We start from the raw sequence: 18,884 nt of genomic DNA on the forward strand, positions 1-18,884 counted from the left end.
CTGGAACTACCGCAAGTGATGCCTCCTCCTCGCTTTGTTAGCGCCCGGTCCAGAAGCCAAGCCCCCCGATAATAAAACCAAGCAATGTACGGATACATGTAATGCCAATACAGTCTTGCATTCTTGATCGCCCGGCCCATGCTGTGGTCCGCCGAGACCTTGGTGACAGTCGTTTCTCTAGTAAGAAGCTGGGCGCAACTTCGTAAGCCACTCCAGCAAAAGAGCCTTGGGTGCGCGCGCCCCAGAAGTTTCCTACTGGAGAAATGTCTGCAAGTCCGCGGGGAAGGAAACACTTGATATCAGGCCCCTGTTTCCGAGGGCGCTTCATTAATCACGCACGCTGCGATTCATGTCGGAGGCTCCGTATGGTGGGGGTTTGGGTGTTTCACCGGAAAATAGCCAAAAAAAAAAAAAAAAAAAAGACAGACAGTGCGTTGCAGCAGCCCTGACCCAACAGGCGTCTTCACTGCACTATTCTCATAAGCGGTTGCAGGGTGGTTCTCGCGATAACCTGGTACTGAGTACCAACTACTGAAATTCGCGCAGGTGCTGAGTATTTCATGAGGCTCTCGAGCCCACAAACCGAGTCTCCCGCAGGCCCGATTCTTCAGCACAGTATCCATGAATGTAATGACGCTCGAGCGAGAGTGGCCCTTGTTTCAATCAGTAATGTTGACCCGGCTTGTCTCTGACTAGCAAATTCAGACTGCGCAGAGTTCGTATGCCCACGCTACGTTCAGTGCTGTTGAAGCTGCCTGCGCCTCGAGACGAAACCGAAAAAGAATAGAAGCAGCCGGGACACAGCAACCTCGGGGTGCAAACTGCGACCACATGGTGTAGTAACATCGATGCCGTTGTTCCGAGCAGGCGGGCATCCTGCTGGCCTACCGGATACTCGTACACATGCCGATGGTTGGACAATCTTGAACAGTATGGAGTAACTACTGATACTAAGTAGAAGTGAAAAAGCCTCTGACGCCACTGCACCACTGCAAGGACCGCTAATTACTCTTTTGGCTCCGAGGGCTCTCGCCAGCTTTGGTCGAGACACCGTTTTTCTTCCCGCGTCCCTTGCTGCCGCTGTGCCCGATTTTGCCGTTCTAGCGACTGGGTCGGTTTTTTTTCTGCTCGTCTAGTTACGGACTTGGTCGTGTTTATTAGCACGGGGCGCAGCCGAGCCTTGAAAGGGCGACCGGGCGACGCCAAAAGCTTGGCCTGCGAGGTGAGGCACTTTCGGTGTCAAATTCTAGGTAGAAGAGGACCCTGGTCTATTCGATGAGGGACAACAGGGGGACAAAGGTCATAACTCATCAGTCGTCGTCACAGGTACAAACATGTTCGACCCTCAGATACCCCAGGTCCAGCTGCAGCACCTTCACCCACGGAGCCCTTGATTACTATGGAAACTAGACCAGGCCATATCATCCGGGGGGTAGAGAGAAGAACCGCCGCATCGAGGATGATGATTGAAGCATGACAATTATGAGTAGGGGGAAAAGATGACCGATCAACTCCCCGCCTAAAAAAATTACTATAGAAAACATACTCAGTACATCGGCGCCCGGCGAAAGTACTGAGTACCCAGCACGAACAGGCCCAGCAACCCAGGTCCGGAGACGCCAAACCACGATCGGTGGTCCGTGACGTGAGGCCCCGCTTTTCCAGTCTGTCTGAGTGCGCATTGAGCTGGATCAACAAAATCATCCTCCAGTCCGCTTACGCGCTTCCACCTAAGTTGTTGCTTCTCCATCCTCCTCTACACCAGCCAAAAATCTTGTCCCTCCAAGGTAAGAAAAGACAATACCCCCCCTCAATTGCTGCTCGCGGTTGGCTCTCGATTTCAATTGCACCATACACTCGCGTCCTGTCGCATCGTGGCCTATCTCTACTCCCACTGTTCCCGTCCTTGCCGGCAATTGGCTACGCAGTGGAGCGAATGAGAGTAAATTTCGACACTGCGCAAAAACACCTACCCAAACAAGCCGGAAACCCGACCACAGAGCAACAATCCACCCGCCCAGCAATGCACATTTGCGACGGGTCGTGCGATGCAATTGAACTCGTCTCGCGGTCAATTGTCGAGCGCATTGGCTGGCAATAATCAACCGACTGCGTTTTTATTCTGGCATCGGGCCAGCCAGCTCCAATTGAGGTCTTTTTTTGGTGCCGGGTCGGGAATGCTGACAGCTTAGCTTCTAGACCGAATCATCTCCTCCCTCTCTTTCTCTCATATTCATCACAATGGCCGCCATCACTGCCAATGCTCACCCCGGCCTCGTCATGCACGAGATTGCTAAGCGCGCAAAGAGCTGGCCCGCCAAGAACGTCGGTGTCATGGTCGTCTTTTGCATTGTTCTTGTCGGTGCGTCAAAGCAAACTCCTCGGCCCAAGAATTCTGCCTCTCGCACCCAGTCGCCATTTCTGGTGCTGTTATTTTCCTTCCTTTGTACTGACTGAAAAACGACAGTCGCCGTCGTCGTGCTCGCCATCTTCCTGAGCAAGTGGCTCAAGCGCCGCAAGGAGGCCAAGCCCGAGCTGTAAATTCATCGCTTTGATACGAGATTGAAAGCTGCAGGGAGGACCGGGGGAGGTAAATTTTTGTTTGGGATGAGGACGACATGACAGTACTGTGACCAATGGCAAACATCCTCCTCGCATCCAACGAAGAGCAGCGGGCACGAGCACTGAGACGGTTTGTTTATATATTTCTCATCCCTTCTATCGCCGTCGCCATCGCTTTCCCGGACCTTTCTGCATCAAACGAAATCAAGCAGGACAGCCTGCATTAACGCGCATCAAATTCCGACCTCTTTTACTCGTTCCCATCTCCCGTTCTGTCAAGGTGCAGTGGGCCTTCTAGGGCTGCACAGAGGATTGTCGCGGTGCTGGGCCGATGCTTATTTGCCGATGGGGCAGCTTGTTTGGTTCGGAGTATCTGTTGGGCTGATCTTGTCTGATCTTGTTTGTATGCTGGGAGAATGTTGGACAGCGATGCAGTGTTGTGCCTGTGTGATGCTTGTCAAAGCTATCAGACTGTTGTATTCTATATTTCTAATACTACTGATACCTCTTTTGCTTCTTTGCCCTCTTTTTTTGCCATTGGGCTCCGCGCACTCATCGACCGACATGCGTTCGTCAATGACTCCCAATGCCTAGCTTTCTCCTGATTTTACTGTTCAACGGGTGCTCCTGAGATTGAGATGTACATAACCCAGCCTAGATCGTACAACATTGATGCCATTCTGCTGTCTCGCTTGTAGCGTTTCAAGGTTGTTAATGCGCATCGGTCAATGCGTCTTACAAGTCTTCCTTGGCGAGCATGTCGGCAATGTCCATGTAGAAGGCCACCGCGTTAAACGTCCTCTTGATGCCCATCATCTCCCGCAGCGCCCAGCGCAGGCGGTTCGACCAGTTGATAAGGTCCAGATGGCTCACGCCGACCAGCGTGCCGCGGTACTCGCCCCAGCGGCTGCTAGCCACGCTCACCAGCCCGTCGTTGGGGCCTTCGACATCCCTGATAACCCGGTACGGCGGCCGGAACACGCTCAGCTGTGACGGCGCGCCGATGTCTGCGCCGTACGAAAAGTACCGCACCCCGTCCGCGTCCGGCGTCATCGGGTTGAACGTCTCCGTCATGTACCGAGTCGTCAGCTGCCCAAACGCCTCGGTACCGAGGCCCGCACGCGACAGCAGGCCGTATAATCGCGGCAGGTATATCGGCGCTGGCGAGGCGGGGTCTAAGAGGAAGTCGGCCACGGGGCTGCCGCGATGCGGCGTCGCGATTGTGGTCAGCGACGCCACACGCAAGGGGGGGTTGGAGTTGAAGGTCTCCGGGCGGAGAAGCCGGGAGATCATGTAGCGTGCATCGAGTCCGCCCATGCTGTGCGCGATGATGTTGACGGGTTGTGCTGGCGAGCAAGGGCGGGCTGCCTGCTGCTGCTGCTGCTGCGCCGCGGCGATTCCCTCGGCGAGCATGGCGGCGCGAACGGCAATGGAGCTCGACGGCGGCACTGACGTCGCGAATACGGTGGCCCCATTGCCCTCCAACGCATCCTGGATGCCGTGCCAGTACCGCACGGCGGGAAGCCTTGGCACGAGCCGCAACTCGGAGAAGCCAAAGAGGCCATGAGCGAGCACGATGGGGTACTTGGGCGTAGCTGCGAGCAAGTTGGTATTTAGTAGATGGCTTTTTCGATATTGGGTTTAAGCGTGTTTGGGGTAATTTACACACACCATAATGTTCTCGTAGCTGCGCGAAATCGTCAATAATTTCTTTTCCTACCCCGGGTATACGCGGGTCCTTGCTGACGCGCGGAGAGGCACAAAAGCTGCGGAAGCCGTGGATGCGGTGTTGCGACGGCAATGTGAGTTGGCGCCGGAGCACGGCACGCCGACTCATTGCCTGCTGCCCGTTGGACACTTCGCAATCTGGAGGTAATTATTACAAGCAGTCTGGGCTGCACAGTTCACGCTTGCACGAGTCTGCTGTTGGACAAGAATGCTTGAGGATGGCCAATCACAAGGTGGTGCATACATGCTTGGGGTGTGCGCCTGACGTCATCTAACAAGCGTTGAAGCCAGGGAGCATAAGGCGGCACTTTGCACCTCATCATAAAGCTGTAAAATTTGAGCCGCAAAGGAAATAATTCACATTATCAATGTCCTGAAATGGGTATCGCTTAAATATTGATCGAAAATTTATGCAGGTGTTCATGCTTTTTTTAAAGCCACGCCCCAACTCCAATTATGCCACATCGGCGCGCTGCATCGCAAAGATCAGTTCTTCTGCGGCGGCAACTGGCTCGGCGCATTCTCAGCTGTCACTCCGCTGAACGGCGGCCGAGGATTGTTGTGATCGAAAGGCACCGAAGCGCTTTCGGCCATTGCTTCGCTATAGCTAGGTGGTGCATCTTCGTATTCATCCGGCGGCGGCTGTATTGGACCACTAGGTCTTCGCAGAGGTAGCGGAGGTGCATGCTGCGCCGCTGCGCCGCTTGGGCCAGAAACGGAATGTCTGGGAGGTAGATGAGGTCGCAGTTCGCTTTGTGGAAACCCCCCGATTGTAGATGCCTCCACGAGCTCTCTGGGAGGCTTGATACCAGAAAACACCTCCACTGTTGAGAAATGAAGCGGAAGTGTTATTGCTTCAGGGACGATCTTGCTATTCTTCTTTCCTAGTCGCAGTGTCGCGAGAATCTGAACCTCGTAGCGCCGACTGATATTGCAAGTAGTGAAAGATGGTGCCACAGTATTTGGAAGGGGCTTCTGGCTCCAATACTCGTCTGGTACGACAATTTCACTCCCAACCTCTCCTCTGGGGGTGATGAGTGGAACTTCCAGTTGAGGATTCGATGCAATAATCCAGCGGTTGCTCTTCTGTAGTACCTGCCCGTGTGCAGATAAGGTAGTTGTGCCGATAAGATCCATTTGCAAAGACGTAAGATAAACTTGCTGCGGATTGTTGACGAGCTTTTTCGCGATTAGCCGCAGCGGGACAGGGCGATTGCAAGTCAAGATCAAGGGATGGGGCAGACGAGCAGACAGCTCGACTGACTGCGGCGGGGGTGGCGGATTTACAGACGACCCTGGTTCGTCCTCCTCTTTGGAATTCTTCTTCATGCCGAACAAAGAGCCTTTCTGCTTGCCTTGAGGCGACGCTGGGCGCGAAGCAAAGCTAAAAGGTCTGCGAGCAAAGGATTCTTGGCCGCGAGCAGGTGACCTGGGCGGCTCGATGGGCATGAATTTGAATCCTAGCTGGAAGCGCCAGTTCTCCTTCAAGATACTGGGGCGCTGTACCGTAACCTTGATATAGTAACGAATTTCAGCATCGTTGTATACGCCGGATAAAGACGGCGGTAGGGTTTTCGTAACATGTCGAAGATAGAGCTGTCTCGTTCCATCCATGAGACGAATGCCCCGCGTGCCAAACATTCCTGCACCGGACAGGCTCTGGTTCGCGAGAGATGCCATTGCGTGAGAGTCGCTACAGGCGTTATTTATGGGCACCTTGAATTTAAAAGGGAACTGATGCTGCCCGGGCTGTAGCGGAAAGGACCCAAAGGGATTATTGGCGCTGCTGTGGTACTCGTCCGGGAATACCTGCTGCACCTTGTATAATATCTTGTGGCTTTCTGAGTTGATCGCAGCGCTCGACGTGGAGTAGCCATCTCGGGTGTCCCGGCCATTTTCGAAGGGCGAAGGTGGCTGTAAGCTCGTGCTAGACTCCCCCTCGAGTTTAACGACGATACCTCCTACTTGTTCGGGCCGATTCAAATGCAGAACTACCTGCCCACTTATGATGTCCAGGTTCGTAAAGAACTCGGGCTGATTATCGAGAGCGATGCGCATGGACATTGTGACGGTTTGGGCGCCGAGGGGTGGCGTAGGATGCTCTCGGCAGATTGCGCCAGATCGAAGCGGACGGATTCTATGGTTGGATGGTTCTAACAAAGAATTCCTCGTGTGGTTAAATAGCGGCGAAGCCCATGCTGCAGGATGGCGAAGACGAACGGATATGGTGGGTTAAACAAAGCAATGGGTGAATCGCGGGGAGTGCGGTTGACTGACAAGTCGCTTATTATGCCAGCTTGGCGCACAATTTGGTAGGCGGTCTGAGTGCCACTTGCGGCACATCATCGCTTGGAGGGCCGCCCAATGCCAGGGCCACGCAAGAGGAGTGGCTAGGTAATTAGTGGGCTGATGGAGATGACCAACGGGCACGGAACGAGGCGCAGTTTTTGCAGAGACATGATAAATGAGCAGCTGCCCGATTTGAATCCCAAGCTGTCAGGATTGATCATCTTTGTACAGGCGTCGCGCTCGACTGAGAGGCACTGCTTTACGCCAGCAATGCATAAAAAGCAAAACGCGGGCCTCGCCGTCGTGAACTTGCAGTACGTATACAACAACTGTTATGCCACAGCGTGTCTACACCTGTTATAGTTCTCAGCAGCACAAATCTTCCACCTTTCGGTTTCTCCAAATAGCGTGCTCTTAAGATGCGAACCGGCCATCACTGTGATCCCTCACTCAGCCTAGCACGGTGACCAGAAGCATAGCCATCGTGTGAGTAGCACAGCTTTATTAGAAAATGCATGCTTAGCGATTTAGCAACTCCTATCGGGTTGTTTTTGTGCCTCTCAACATGGTATAGCCTCTTCACACAGCAAATGAACCAAGTTTGCATGCACGTCGAGTATGAGTAATTCACTCAGGAGACATGAGAGCAATGTTGCTCGGAAGCATAACAATTACTGTCTCATTGCATTACTTCCGCGCTGGAACCATGCTTCAATGTCTGTGATTATTCTGTGGCACCGACAAGGCTGACTTGCCAAGAGTAGCAATGATAGCCCGGGAGACAACCGGTCACTCCAACCGACGTTGTGCATGGTACAGGGGCCATCCGCCCATGCAGGTCTGTAGACTGCAGGAAGCTGCCTGCACGACTGTTGCGCCTTGGACTGCAAGGCAAGGTGTCCGCTGGGCGGTTAATTAAGGGCTTTGATTCGCTTCTCCAGGATCGCGTACACTCCAGGCAGCGCTTCTCACGCCCAACCAGGGACAACAACTGCTTGCTCCAGGCAAATCAGGCCACTCCTAGACAGCATCAGCCTGTCCAAGTCAATGATGGGACTTAGCGCGGGGGCTCTCCGCAATTGTGTCACTTTTTATCATATCAGATGCATCCATTAACAAGCATTGCGACCGGACGGGAATACTCGTATATAGCCTGTCGCTGCCCGTACAATCTTGTCTTTACCACACCCCAGCGCAGTACCGAAAACAAACTGCATAGTGCGCACCAGAGACGGCTGAGATGCTGCAGTGTCAATTGGCTGGCATGTACATCGACTAGAAGAGCGAACCTACGCAAGCTTAGACACTTGAGTTCTATATAGACCCCATGGCGCGAATTGGATGATCCGCGCTGTTCTTCCCTTGTCGAGCAACTCTCTCATAATGGTTTTGCGTCTACCAGCATTCGCTGCGGCCGAGGGTGTTGGAAACGCGCTATCGAAGAACAGCCCTATGTCTCAATGATTCATCTGAGGTGCACGGCAAGGGCTGTGCCTAGGTATGCTGTAGTAGCCATCCGCCACTTCCCCATGCATGCCTGTATCCCGGCGGCAGGTCCCGCCACCACTAAATTACGCAGCCAACCTGCACGTTGGCGGATTTCCAATGCACTCCTTGTGGTCTGCTAATTCATACTCGGTAATTATTCCGCTTGGGGTGGCGTCCGTCCGTTGCGTTGGTGCGTGTGTCGTATGTCACACTTCCTTCCCTTCATGATGTGCTTCTGCTTCCGTTACATATATAACCCTTCCACCGTGTACCACCGCCTGGATCCCGCGGCCATACAAGTCGCAATCCCTTTCACTGTTATTGAGCATGGCCAGTAGCTGCGGCTCGGCATGTCCTGTTCCCGGAGGATTTTATTCATATCAACCCAGCATCAGCGGAAATATAACTTTCATCGTCATCCATGCGTTGCTATTACTGGCGGCCCTTTTTCTAGGCCGACATTATAGAAAACCGTGGTACTCAGTTCTACTGAGCATAACGTATCTGCTTCAAATAATCGCCTTTGTTGGCAGAATGTTGCTTCACCGTGCCAGAGATTCGCCTGCTTTTTTCCTCATCTTCTTTCTGGGCACTCTCTTGGCACCACTGTTTGCTTCAAGCACTGTTTTTGCGACTTTACCCTCCATGATTATCACTGGCACAAGGGAGGAAAAGGTTTCTTGCAATTTCGCGGGTTGGAACTTGGGAATACTATGTCTGGCAATGATAATGCTTGGCCTCGATGTGGCAGGCGCTGTTCTTGTATGCTGCGGCCAGAGGGTGCTGCACGTGAGTTGTTATTCTCCAGCTGATTTATAGTGCTACTAATTGAGAAGGTTGCAACATCTACGACGATAGTCATCTCTGGGCTTGGCGTACAAACATTCAGTCTTGTACTCTCGCTGGGCTTGTTTGCGGCGGCAATCTCTCAGGGCAGCAAACATACCCGCGTCCATTATGTTTCTTCTGGAAAGAACTCATCCTTGGAGAATGCTCGTCCGGGTAAGTCATTAATCACTGCATACTTCACCTCAGACTAATTATAAATAGCGTTGGCGGCAATCAGTGTAGCCATTCTGCTCCAGACGATATACCGAATCGTCGAGATGGCGCAAGGAATTTCTGGAACTTTGTTTCAGAGCGAAACCGCTTTCATGGTCGCTAATGGAGCAGTTCCACTGGTATATTGCATGCTTTTGTTGATATTTCACCCCGGAATCGCCACCTCGTCATCATCGACTTTGACTTTCCCAGCCATCGAAGAAAGCAAGGGACGACCAGCGCCACTTACTCAATACAGCCATCCAGCCCACGATGAATATTCGTTGAACACTGCTCTACAAAACTCACACTCTTCGCAAGCAGATCCTGTATCGAATGCTCCAAAAGTACCTTCAAGGTCTCCAGGGCTGCCAGCCAACCCACGGCCAACACAGAGATGGACTACGGTGCGCACAGGAGCGAAAGCATGTAGCAGAAAACCGACATTGCTGCAATACAATACCAATCATCGTACTACAGGGGGAGGGGGCAGAGTAGCACAAGAGTTAGTGGAGACTGATAACTTGTGGTAGCGATTTTAAAAGTCTAACGATCATCAACTCGGCTGCGCACAGGAACATTGCTAATACGGTATGTATATGTATTCTCATAATTACCAATATAGAAATACCATTCAAATTCTTGGTCAGAAGAAACACAACTTCCTATTTCGTCTTGTTAGCGATCCGGCCTTATGACTCAGATGGTCTGGCGTGGACGCACCCAAGCCAAAGCTAAGCATATGAGCAAATAGAAAGCTTTCCAATACTATTTTGGCTAACTTGAGATCCTGGATGATCTACTCTTGATTTCACTGTTTTCTTTCTCGATTGATTCGAGGGATGGTCATCGAAGCGACTCTCCCTGTGCTCCATACCGTAGACCGATTCACATGGCCAAACACGTCCGTATGCCAGATACTCCCACTTTGGTCCAAGAACGAAGTAAAAAGAAAACAGAGTTTGTAGGAACTCGTCGCCTGTTCTATCCTGTACTTATCCACTTACTACGCTCTATCTCTCACTGTCACCTGTCACCTGTCAGTTCGAGGTGGAAGCCAGAAGAGATCATATTCAGCCCAGATCCACAGAGAGGTAAAGGAATCAAGCTCGAGGCTGGCCTTCAACCGCCGTCATCATAACCATCATGACCATGATATAAGAAAGTTTCGAACAATGGTCCGATCGATTGACGACTATTACAATATTGTGAGCTGGGGACGGTGATGAAGCTGAAGAATGTAACGTGATTGTGAGCCTCCACCTGTAAGAGTATTCAATTAATATTGATGAATACGACCCGCAGCCCATCCCGCTAGATCAGGTTCGACGCTAACTAGGATCAGCTGTTCAGTTTCAACGTAGCATACGCGTGGGTGCTGTTTTCGTTTCTCCAGACACTTAAATTGTATAGCTGTCTCACATTCTCTAGCCCTGGGCTTGAAACTGGAACCCAAAACGAGTTAGATCGGACGTCCATGAGTCGTTGATCTACGAGACAAGGCGCTGGCCACGCGTTTCCGCAACCCTCGACTAGACAACGAATCATCAAATGCTTCATCAATGATTGCTCACATCATTTTTCTAGAAATTGCGAAGCGAGACAACAATTGTCACAGTCGCGGCCCCCGCAGACACTTGCTGGCGTGACCTAGATAATGACAAGGCGGACCGTCAGATCGAATTCTCCGCTTGCCTTATTTGGTGCGCCACGCCGCTGCGCAAAGCGCGCTCGGTACTTTCATACTATAAGCAAGTATGATGTACCTGAGCCATGGCACTCATAACTTTGTTTCGTTAAGTTTTCGCGAAAGTGGCCAAAACAGCCCGTCTATCTGGAGCCCAGTCTCTGATTATGCCGTACCAATGGTCCTAGTCCACGCATACAACTACCGCTTCAAGGGTACCTAGAGAGGTTCATAAGCACCTTAATAACACGTTGCGTAGAGGCAGAATGTATATGTGGCACATCCCCCGCGTTATTAATAAAACTGAGCAGCGCTGGGGGGTAACTCGTTCAGGCTTGGTGGAACGAAGAGGAGGGTGCTCTTCGTCAGGCTGCATATACAGTACATTAATCTATTCGATTATACTTCCTTCCGAAATGGGGTCAGGCCCCCTCCAGCTTTGAGCGCCTCGTCATATTAGCCTGCATATTAGATCATATGACGCTGTCAAGGCCAACGCCATGGTTACAGAGGAGGAATCTTCGTTAAAAAAGAAATCTGCAAAAAAAAAAAAAAAAAAAAAAAACTAGTGTGAGAAGAGTTTTTCCTTCTTCTGGTGTGCTGCCGCGTTTCCGTCGTTTCCTGCCGAAAGTGGAGGATATTATGAAGGCTGTGCCAACTGGACCTAACAGTGTTACATCTGGCGTGGGATGGCCATCATGGTCCACTTTCGCGTGTCGACTTGAGCCGCCTTTTGGCGTCGTGCCCTGGAGTTGTTTCAATGCACCACATGAAAATCTTGTTTGATGGCGATCCGTACCTGCCGGTTACGTCTGCCTGTTGTATGTAAATGAGGCCGCCAGCGCGCTGCGGTGCATATTATGCCCATGTCATTCTGTTATTGTAACGTCGCCTGTGATCACGACCACCGCACTTGCACACAGTGTGAAACTTGGGATCCAGAACTGCAATTAATCAGAAGTCTGCGTTTGGCGCAGTGTCATTTATGCTAGGGAAGTGCGTGCTCAATTTGACTGATTTGCCTGACGTCGCAGGCCTGCTGAGCGTCACCAGAGGCAGCCGCAGTTGCGAGACGGAACGTCGAATTGCAACACAGACACTCCACCACACTAACAAAGTTTCTTCTCTAGCCTTCTTCATTGGGAAGACCATCCGCTCGGGCATTTAGCGAGGTGGTACGAGCATGTATCAGGTTTCTAAGGGGCCTCATCTGATGGGCTGGCATAATGCCATAAGCAACCTGAGCAATGTGGCGAGCTGCACATCATGCTAATCAATGCGGCTCTGGCCTTGGGTCCGAGCAGATACATATTTAGTAATGCTGCCCTGCAGATTACCATACGGTTGTAGCTTCCGTTTAAGTTCAAGAAGAACCCGGCCCTAATGTACATCTGTGATCTGGACTCGCATCTGATAACCATCGCGTTGCGCTTCTGCACGTGCATTCTATAAATCCGTTCACAAGCTGGTCTTATCATATATCTGATCGGAGTATAACTTAGCTACTCGCCGCTTCAGTAGCAGGAATTCGGCAGGTTTTCTTTCCTTTACGATACTGTGGCTGCTGGTCCGTTCCTGCCCTTCTCGTCTCGCTTCGCGCCGTTGCCAACACACAACATCATCGATTCAGCCACTGAAAATTTTCTGATTTGAACTTCCATCCCAGAAACAAAAGCTTCAGAGCCCTGTCTTAACGATTCTACTCGAGGGAGTCTTTTTTCTTTCAAATACACTTGAATCTCACCACCTACAAGCCGCTACAATGGCTGAGTATCCTCCGGAGCTCATCAAGAAGTTCGCAATACGCCATGAGGATAATGTCACAGCCATGGAGGGGTTCACATTTACCCTGCTTGGAATCGCTGGCGTTTTCATTCTTCTTCATCTATCACAAAGTGCGTTTCATGGATTTCGACGTTGGCAAGGGGGTGACTGTGCTATATCGGTATTGTCATCGCCGGTGAGGTATGTGCTTGTGTCGGGCAATCGACCAATACAACAAGAGGCTGACAAGTCAGAATGTTCCGACAATTTTCGATTTACTCGGTCCCTTTCTTTCCGTCCGCGGGCCACGCATTTATTATCGTCAGCTACATTGCGCTCAACTTTGTCTTTCTCTTCGGCTTCCTCAACAACAGTAACTTCGGTTTTGTAAATAACATTGCATCCAGGACCGGATGGTACGTTTAAAATGTGTCTTCGCTTGCTAGTACTGACGGCTGAATTATATAGGCTTGCCTTGGCCAACATGCTTTTTTCTGTCTTTCTCGCACTGAAGAATACACCATTGGCATTCCTTACCGCGTGGTCTTACGAACGTCTGAACATCCTACACCGGTATTCCGGCTTTTTTGCCGTCTTGCACATGATTATTCACGCTTGCAGCTACTCGGGATACTTTCTCAGCCTGGATGAGCCCGAACTTCTCACAATGGAGAGCAGCATCTACGGCATTCTTGCTGGCTCGTCATTCTTCCTCCTTGGTCTGAGCGGTATTGTGCTGCGCCCATGGTGGTATGAGCTTTTCTACTACGTTCATATCGTCTTTTTTATTCTTGCCGTTGTCATGACTGGTATGCATCAGCCCTCAATCATTGACGGCTTTCTGGTCATTACAATCCTTACCGGAAGCATGTGGGCGCTGGACAGGCTGGTCCGCTTCATCAGGCTTGTCTTTTACAGCTTCAACAACCATGTGACTCTTACGCCACTTCCTCACGGCGGTACTCGAGTCACATTGGCCAAGGCACCTCTTGGTGCGCTCTCCGGAAAGCATTGCTTTTTGTGGATTCCCGCCATCCGCTCTTTTGAGACGCATCCATTTACCATTTCTGCCATGAATCCTCTTGAGTTTGTCGTAACAGCACATGACGGATTCACAAAGGATCTGCATGAGCTCGCCGCTTCCCAACCTGGTGTTGAGTTTGGCGCGTCGGTTGAGGGAAGCTATGGCACCTTTCCCAAGCCTTCAAGGTTTGATCATGTTGTTCTGATTGCTGGTGGTACTGGTGCTAGTTTCACTTTCGGGGCTGCATTCAATGCATTGAAGCAGCTTAATGGGAGGAGAGAGACCAAAATCATGTTTGTTTGGACTGTTCGTCATCGATGTAAGTATTCTCTCGGTGCCGACGGCATGTTAGCGCTAACGTGAGAAGCTATCTTGAGCTGGTACGCAAGCCATCTTGAGACTCTGAGCAAAGACGGCCGAGTCTCTGTCCACATTTTCGTCACCAAGGGTAGAGACAATTCTGGCAGCAGCGAATATCCTACAAGAGAGACCGGCAAGGGACGCATGGATGATTTCGCAATGAGCCCAAGCTCCTCGCGCGCCAACGCCTCTTCTGCCTCAAGTATGTCCGGCGACGCCGAGAAGAACATAACCACTGTTGTGGACTTTGACATGAACAGCTACTCCGGTATTCCCATCACGTGGAAACGTCCGGACGTGCCTGGCATGATTCGCGGCGTAGTCTCAGGGGCCACCAGAAAGCAGAGTGTTTTGGTCATGGGTTGCGGGCCAAGCGCTCTGATGAAGCAAGTTCGCAACACTACGGCGGCGTGTATCTGGTCGGACGGTCCCTCGGTAGAATTGCACTGCGAAGAGTTTGGGTGGTAAAATGTTTGTCATTGCTTGTATTTGAGTAATCATGTATTTGCCGAGCGTTGCGTTGCTCGGCCGCTATGAAATGATCTTTAGACGATTTTGAATAAAATATTACAACTGTATCAGAATTGCCAGAATGGGTCCATCTCCCAGCGCTCATACACGCCGTGTTGCAGAATAGCATAGCCAACCCATCTTCTTCGGCCCCCCGTGTCGTACCAAGGATGTCGTTTCATGTTCGCCCATCGTCCGCCGCCAGCGCCTGCCCCTGTCCAGTAGCATTATGCGGAATCTATGCTTATCAATCACCAGTAGCGCGGCTCTGGCTGGCCGTACCTGAAAATCTTGCACGAGCGCGCGATGCACTGCCCGCGCACGGCCAACGCCGCTGCCTGTACATCCGTGTGTCGGCTAAGATTTTGGCCCGGAATAACTGACGCAGCGTCCGTGGGTTGTTTGTTGTTCATACCAAAGGAAATAACCCCCCCCCAAAACAAGTGCTTACTCGATCCTTCGGCTGGGCAATTGAAAGTATGAGATGATCAGAGTTAATTCTCCGGTCTCTATGAGAATAGTTGGCATATATCTACCTCCAAACACCGCGAACGCCGAAACCCCTGCGAAAGAGGTTTAAAATTCAAAGGGGTATTATATAACAGGCAACCTCCAGCCAGTGCGCCGTTGTTTCCGATAGAAAGGCCAGAATACAAAAAGATCGGAGGCCGAAAGGAATCAAAACCTCCGTTCCTTCACAGTCGCATAATCAGTCCCGGCATGTACAACTTTCCAACCCATGCCTTGCATTACTCCAATTATTTCGTTCACCTGGCAGCAAGGGCCTTGCCGCTATCATGTTCGTGATTCGTATTATCCTCCGCATCTCTTTTCGCTCTCTGTAATGGGCCTTGGGGGTCGATGAGCAGTTTCGCATCCTTGGATATGTCCAAGTAGCCGGAGTACACAATCATGGCGACTTGCAGAGCAACAATCACAATAAATGCGTTCTGTATAGTGCCACCCTCCTGGATGATGCCATACATGATGAACGGGAAGAACGCTGGACCCGATCCTCCCATGGTGATAAAAGCTGCTGCCCGCTTCGTTCTCCGACCCTGTCCACGCAGGCCCATGGCGAAGATTAGTGGCCAAATGGGCCCCTCGCCAAAGAACAAAAACATGGCCGGGATGATGATCAAATTTGGGTTTGATGGCCGCAGAGTGACTAGCAAAACTGAGGAAATGAAAGAGATGATGACACATATCGTGAGCAGAGTGCGCGGCTTGGGGACGAAGCGTACTCTGACCGAAAAGTAACAGACAACAGATGCTAGAATTCGAGAGGCTGCAAATACCGATTGTCCGCAGAGAAGGTAGTCGGCGATAGATAAATTAAGGCCTTGCACTTGCTGTGGATGGACAGTCGTTCCCGTAGCGGCGGTAGCCCGTTTGGTTTTGCTAGCTGTAGCATCAGCTGCTACCAAGTTGCCAAACCAGGTAATGTTGCTTTCTTGTGCAGCAACATAAAGATACTGCGCCAGAACAGCGAGGCTGAGAGTAACAGTGCGCAGCTGCAGGCCAAACCACGATTTCTTCTCAGGGTTAACTGGAATACGCTTTGTCGATTCTTCAAGTTCCTGGTCGCTGACCTCGGGAAGGGGCATGTAAAAGAAAAAGAGGCCCAAGGCGGCGCACAGTAATGTGATGCCCAAATACGTCCACTGAACATTTACCAAGGAAAGATCGCCGTGGTTTGCCTGCTGCAATCCCGAAAAGAAGGCACGCTGGGCAAGTAGCGCGCTGACTACGCTTCCTATAGCCTGCACTGCTTGTGCTAGCATCAAGCGCATCTCGCCATAGGCGTGCGGGCCGCAAAGTACCATGAAGGAATTAGCCGCAACTTCGAGAACTGACAGGCCAAATCCAACGACGAAGCTACTTAGCATGTAGCCGCCGTACGAGTTCGTGACAGCTGACGGCCAAAAAATAATGGTTCCGATGCCGTAGATCGATAGTCCCAGAATAAAAGTCACCTTGTAGCCACCAATATTTTCGGCCTCATTTTTCGTGTGTCGTTTGGATCGATTGTGCTCGTCACGTCGAAGGATCCATTCTCCAACCAGAATTGGTCCAAAGAAATAACCACCTCCAAAGTAAGCACTGGTCAAACCGAGCGTTTCAGCAGTGGACATGCCGTTGATTTCGGCGATGGCGCTGTTGAGAGTATTAAGCAGGCCGTATGAAAAACCCCAGAGCAGGAACAGTATGGCGACCAATGTCCCATACTTGAATGACTCTCGGAGGTTTGTCTTGAGCATACTTTTCGGTCTTCTCATGTTGACAAAGCCGAAATAGACTCCATTTTCAGACGCACTGCCGGCAGAACTGAGGACATTTGTTTGTGATTTGATAGGGTTCACAGCATCGAAGTTAATTTGATCAATGCGCATCCCTGGTGTGGTAATAAAATCGATGGCTATTGAGGCAGGGTCTCCGGAATTCGGCGCATCTGTCGTTAATGACATGGCTGCTGGCTGCGGGATGGCGGGACTATTTTGCGCTGTCGCAGCACCTTGACTGTCGGATCCGCGATCACTGGGGCCACCCTTGGAGCCTGACGCGGTTCTCGTGCGGTTCCCATCGTAGAGCATAGCGGGCAGTAGCCGCACGACAAGCGGCTTGAGGGTCGGAATACAGGCGCAGGCAATGCCAACATTCACCTCGACGACGCTCCACATCAGCGACAGCGAGGCATTGTACGCGAAATCGGCATGCGCACCAAAACGCGAGTCTTTGTTGCTGCGAGTGAAACCGTAACTAGAGCCGATGGCTTGCTGCAGGTAGTAGATGCGGATTACATCAACTATTGTGACAAAGATTCCAATCGTGAACGTCAAAATAAGAATTGTCTTTTGTCGTGGGGGCAATCGCATTGAAGTCAGAACAGGGATAGGGAGGGCGAGGATAGCGAGATCCGTGACAATATTGACGGGTGCAGCACAGATAAACTGAGTCAGAAGCGGGATACAGTTTGCGGAACCGTTATAGAAGGCTTGCCAAGCGGCATGGATGGGGGAACATTGGAAGATGTTCATGAATGTAAGGACTATTCCGGCAAGGTTGACGACAACGAGGGTAAACCACGAGGCATATCGCAATACGATTTGCGTGTTCTTCGCAAGCCGCAGGTAGAATATCAATATGCTCGTTTTGGCGGCCATGAGTGCCGGGTTCTATTCATATTAGCATTCTTGGTTTTAAGGCTACCGCGTGTTGGCTTTGCATACGTATAAGATGGAGAAGACATATTCGCAGCGGCGAAGTGTCGGCAAGTCGCGAGCGTCAATATCCGCGTCATATTTGCCAAGTCCGTTGAATGTACCCAGGGCAACCGTAAAGGACAGGAATAAGGCTATTAGCCACGCAAGCATCATAATTCTGTCGCCCCATGTAACCTTTCGAACAATAAAGAATCGGCAGGCCATGCGGGCAAAGACAAAGACGGAGGCAATGACTAGGGTGATGACAGTGACAGCGAATACAGCCGGGCCACGGTTGGGCACATGCCTGATAGCGGCGTTCGTGTTATCCATGGCGAAGGGTGGCACATGCGGGCGGTGCGCGAAAGGGTCTGCAGGTTTAGTGTTTACCCGAGATGATGGTCGGCGTGCGAGTCGGCGCCGGGCCGGCGGAAGCTGTCACGATGTTTTTTTTTTGTTTGATGGGCGGCGAATCGCTAACGAGGCAGAGCGCGGAGGGCCATGACCGCAAAGTGCGTCTCGATTGACGTTTGCAATATGTGTATGCACTTGCGAAGACGACAGTTGGTGTGGTTGGAGACCACAAATGGGTAAAAATTCGAGTTGCAAGCAGAGGGCTGTTTTTTATGCGCGCTGGGCCAGGTCAGTGATGGTGGTGGCGTTGAGCCGTGGGGACATCAGAGTCAATGAGCTCGTTGCCCAGCTTTGGGATTAGCGCTGTTCGCCTTCGGCAACGCTGTGCGACATCGACTTTCTGAGGACGGAATTGATATATGCAAGGTTTGGGTAGGCATGTACGAGGTATGAACAAGCAAAAGGGCGCAGCTGTCACTGATGGATGGAATCATTGTCTGAGCAGAATAGAAGAGAGGTGGCGTGGGGAAACAGCGGAGCCTTCGGCGCAAAGGCGCACTAGGGCGGCCTTGACCAACAGCCGTCTTTGGCACACGTACGGAGTACATGACAAGTCATCCATTTACCCATGGCATGCAATGTAAGTACTCGCCAGAAGGCAAGCAACTGAGTAAGTACTGGTACTTTGGTCTTAGATCGTTCGCTCCACCGTGCAGAGGTATGAGCCCCTTCATTCATTAGTCTACGACGCTCGAGTGGTAACCGAACACCCGGATTGCCAGACCGGAGCGCTACCAGGCCGACTATTTCTCGAGCTGGCACTGGTACACACTATAACCAGCCTTGCAGACCACTACATGTCGTCACTGTCGAG

General features: G+C 51.4%; 5 protein-coding genes across 5 annotated transcripts; 2 read left to right on the forward strand and 3 right to left on the reverse strand.

Moving 5' to 3' along the window:
* Positions 1-2,241: 2,241 nt before the first annotated feature.
* Positions 2,242-2,541, forward strand: V2A60_003926 (proteolipid ATPase; the record flags this gene model as incomplete). Its single annotated transcript, XM_083255251.1, has 2 exons — positions 2,242-2,362; positions 2,468-2,541. 2 exons carry the CDS (start codon positions 2,242-2,244, stop codon positions 2,539-2,541), a joined length of 195 nt encoding a protein of 64 aa, XP_083111377.1.
* A 756-nt stretch (positions 2,542-3,297) lies between these two features.
* On the reverse strand, positions 3,298-4,399 carry V2A60_003927 (triglyceride lipase; the record flags this gene model as incomplete). The annotated part of the gene is made up of 2 exons (XM_083255252.1): positions 3,298-4,157; positions 4,234-4,399. 2 exons carry the CDS (start codon positions 4,397-4,399, stop codon positions 3,298-3,300), a joined length of 1,026 nt encoding a protein of 341 aa, XP_083111378.1.
* A 377-nt stretch (positions 4,400-4,776) lies between these two features.
* Positions 4,777-6,354, reverse strand: V2A60_003928 (uncharacterized protein; the record flags this gene model as incomplete). Its single annotated transcript, XM_083255253.1, has 1 exon — positions 4,777-6,354. The coding sequence occupies one exon, from the start codon at positions 6,352-6,354 to the stop codon at positions 4,777-4,779; it is 1,578 nt and encodes a 525-aa protein (XP_083111379.1).
* Positions 6,355-12,557: 6,203 nt separating this feature from the next.
* On the forward strand, positions 12,558-14,411 carry V2A60_003929 (ferric reductase NAD binding domain-containing protein; the record flags this gene model as incomplete). The annotated part of the gene is made up of 4 exons (XM_083255254.1): positions 12,558-12,760; positions 12,814-12,975; positions 13,028-13,902; positions 13,951-14,411. 4 exons carry the CDS (start codon positions 12,558-12,560, stop codon positions 14,409-14,411), a joined length of 1,701 nt encoding a protein of 566 aa, XP_083111380.1.
* Positions 14,412-15,220: 809 nt separating this feature from the next.
* On the reverse strand, positions 15,221-17,989 carry V2A60_003930 (major facilitator superfamily domain-containing protein; the record flags this gene model as incomplete). Its single annotated transcript, XM_083255255.1, has 2 exons — positions 15,221-17,629; positions 17,684-17,989. The coding sequence occupies 2 exons, from the start codon at positions 17,987-17,989 to the stop codon at positions 15,221-15,223; spliced, it is 2,715 nt and encodes a 904-aa protein (XP_083111381.1).
* Positions 17,990-18,884: the final 895 nt, after the last annotated feature.

The sequence above is a fragment of the Cordyceps javanica genome, chromosome 2, assembly GCF_051103115.1.
Source record: "Cordyceps javanica chromosome 2, complete sequence".
Lineage (NCBI taxonomy): Eukaryota > Fungi > Ascomycota > Sordariomycetes > Hypocreales > Cordycipitaceae > Cordyceps > Cordyceps javanica.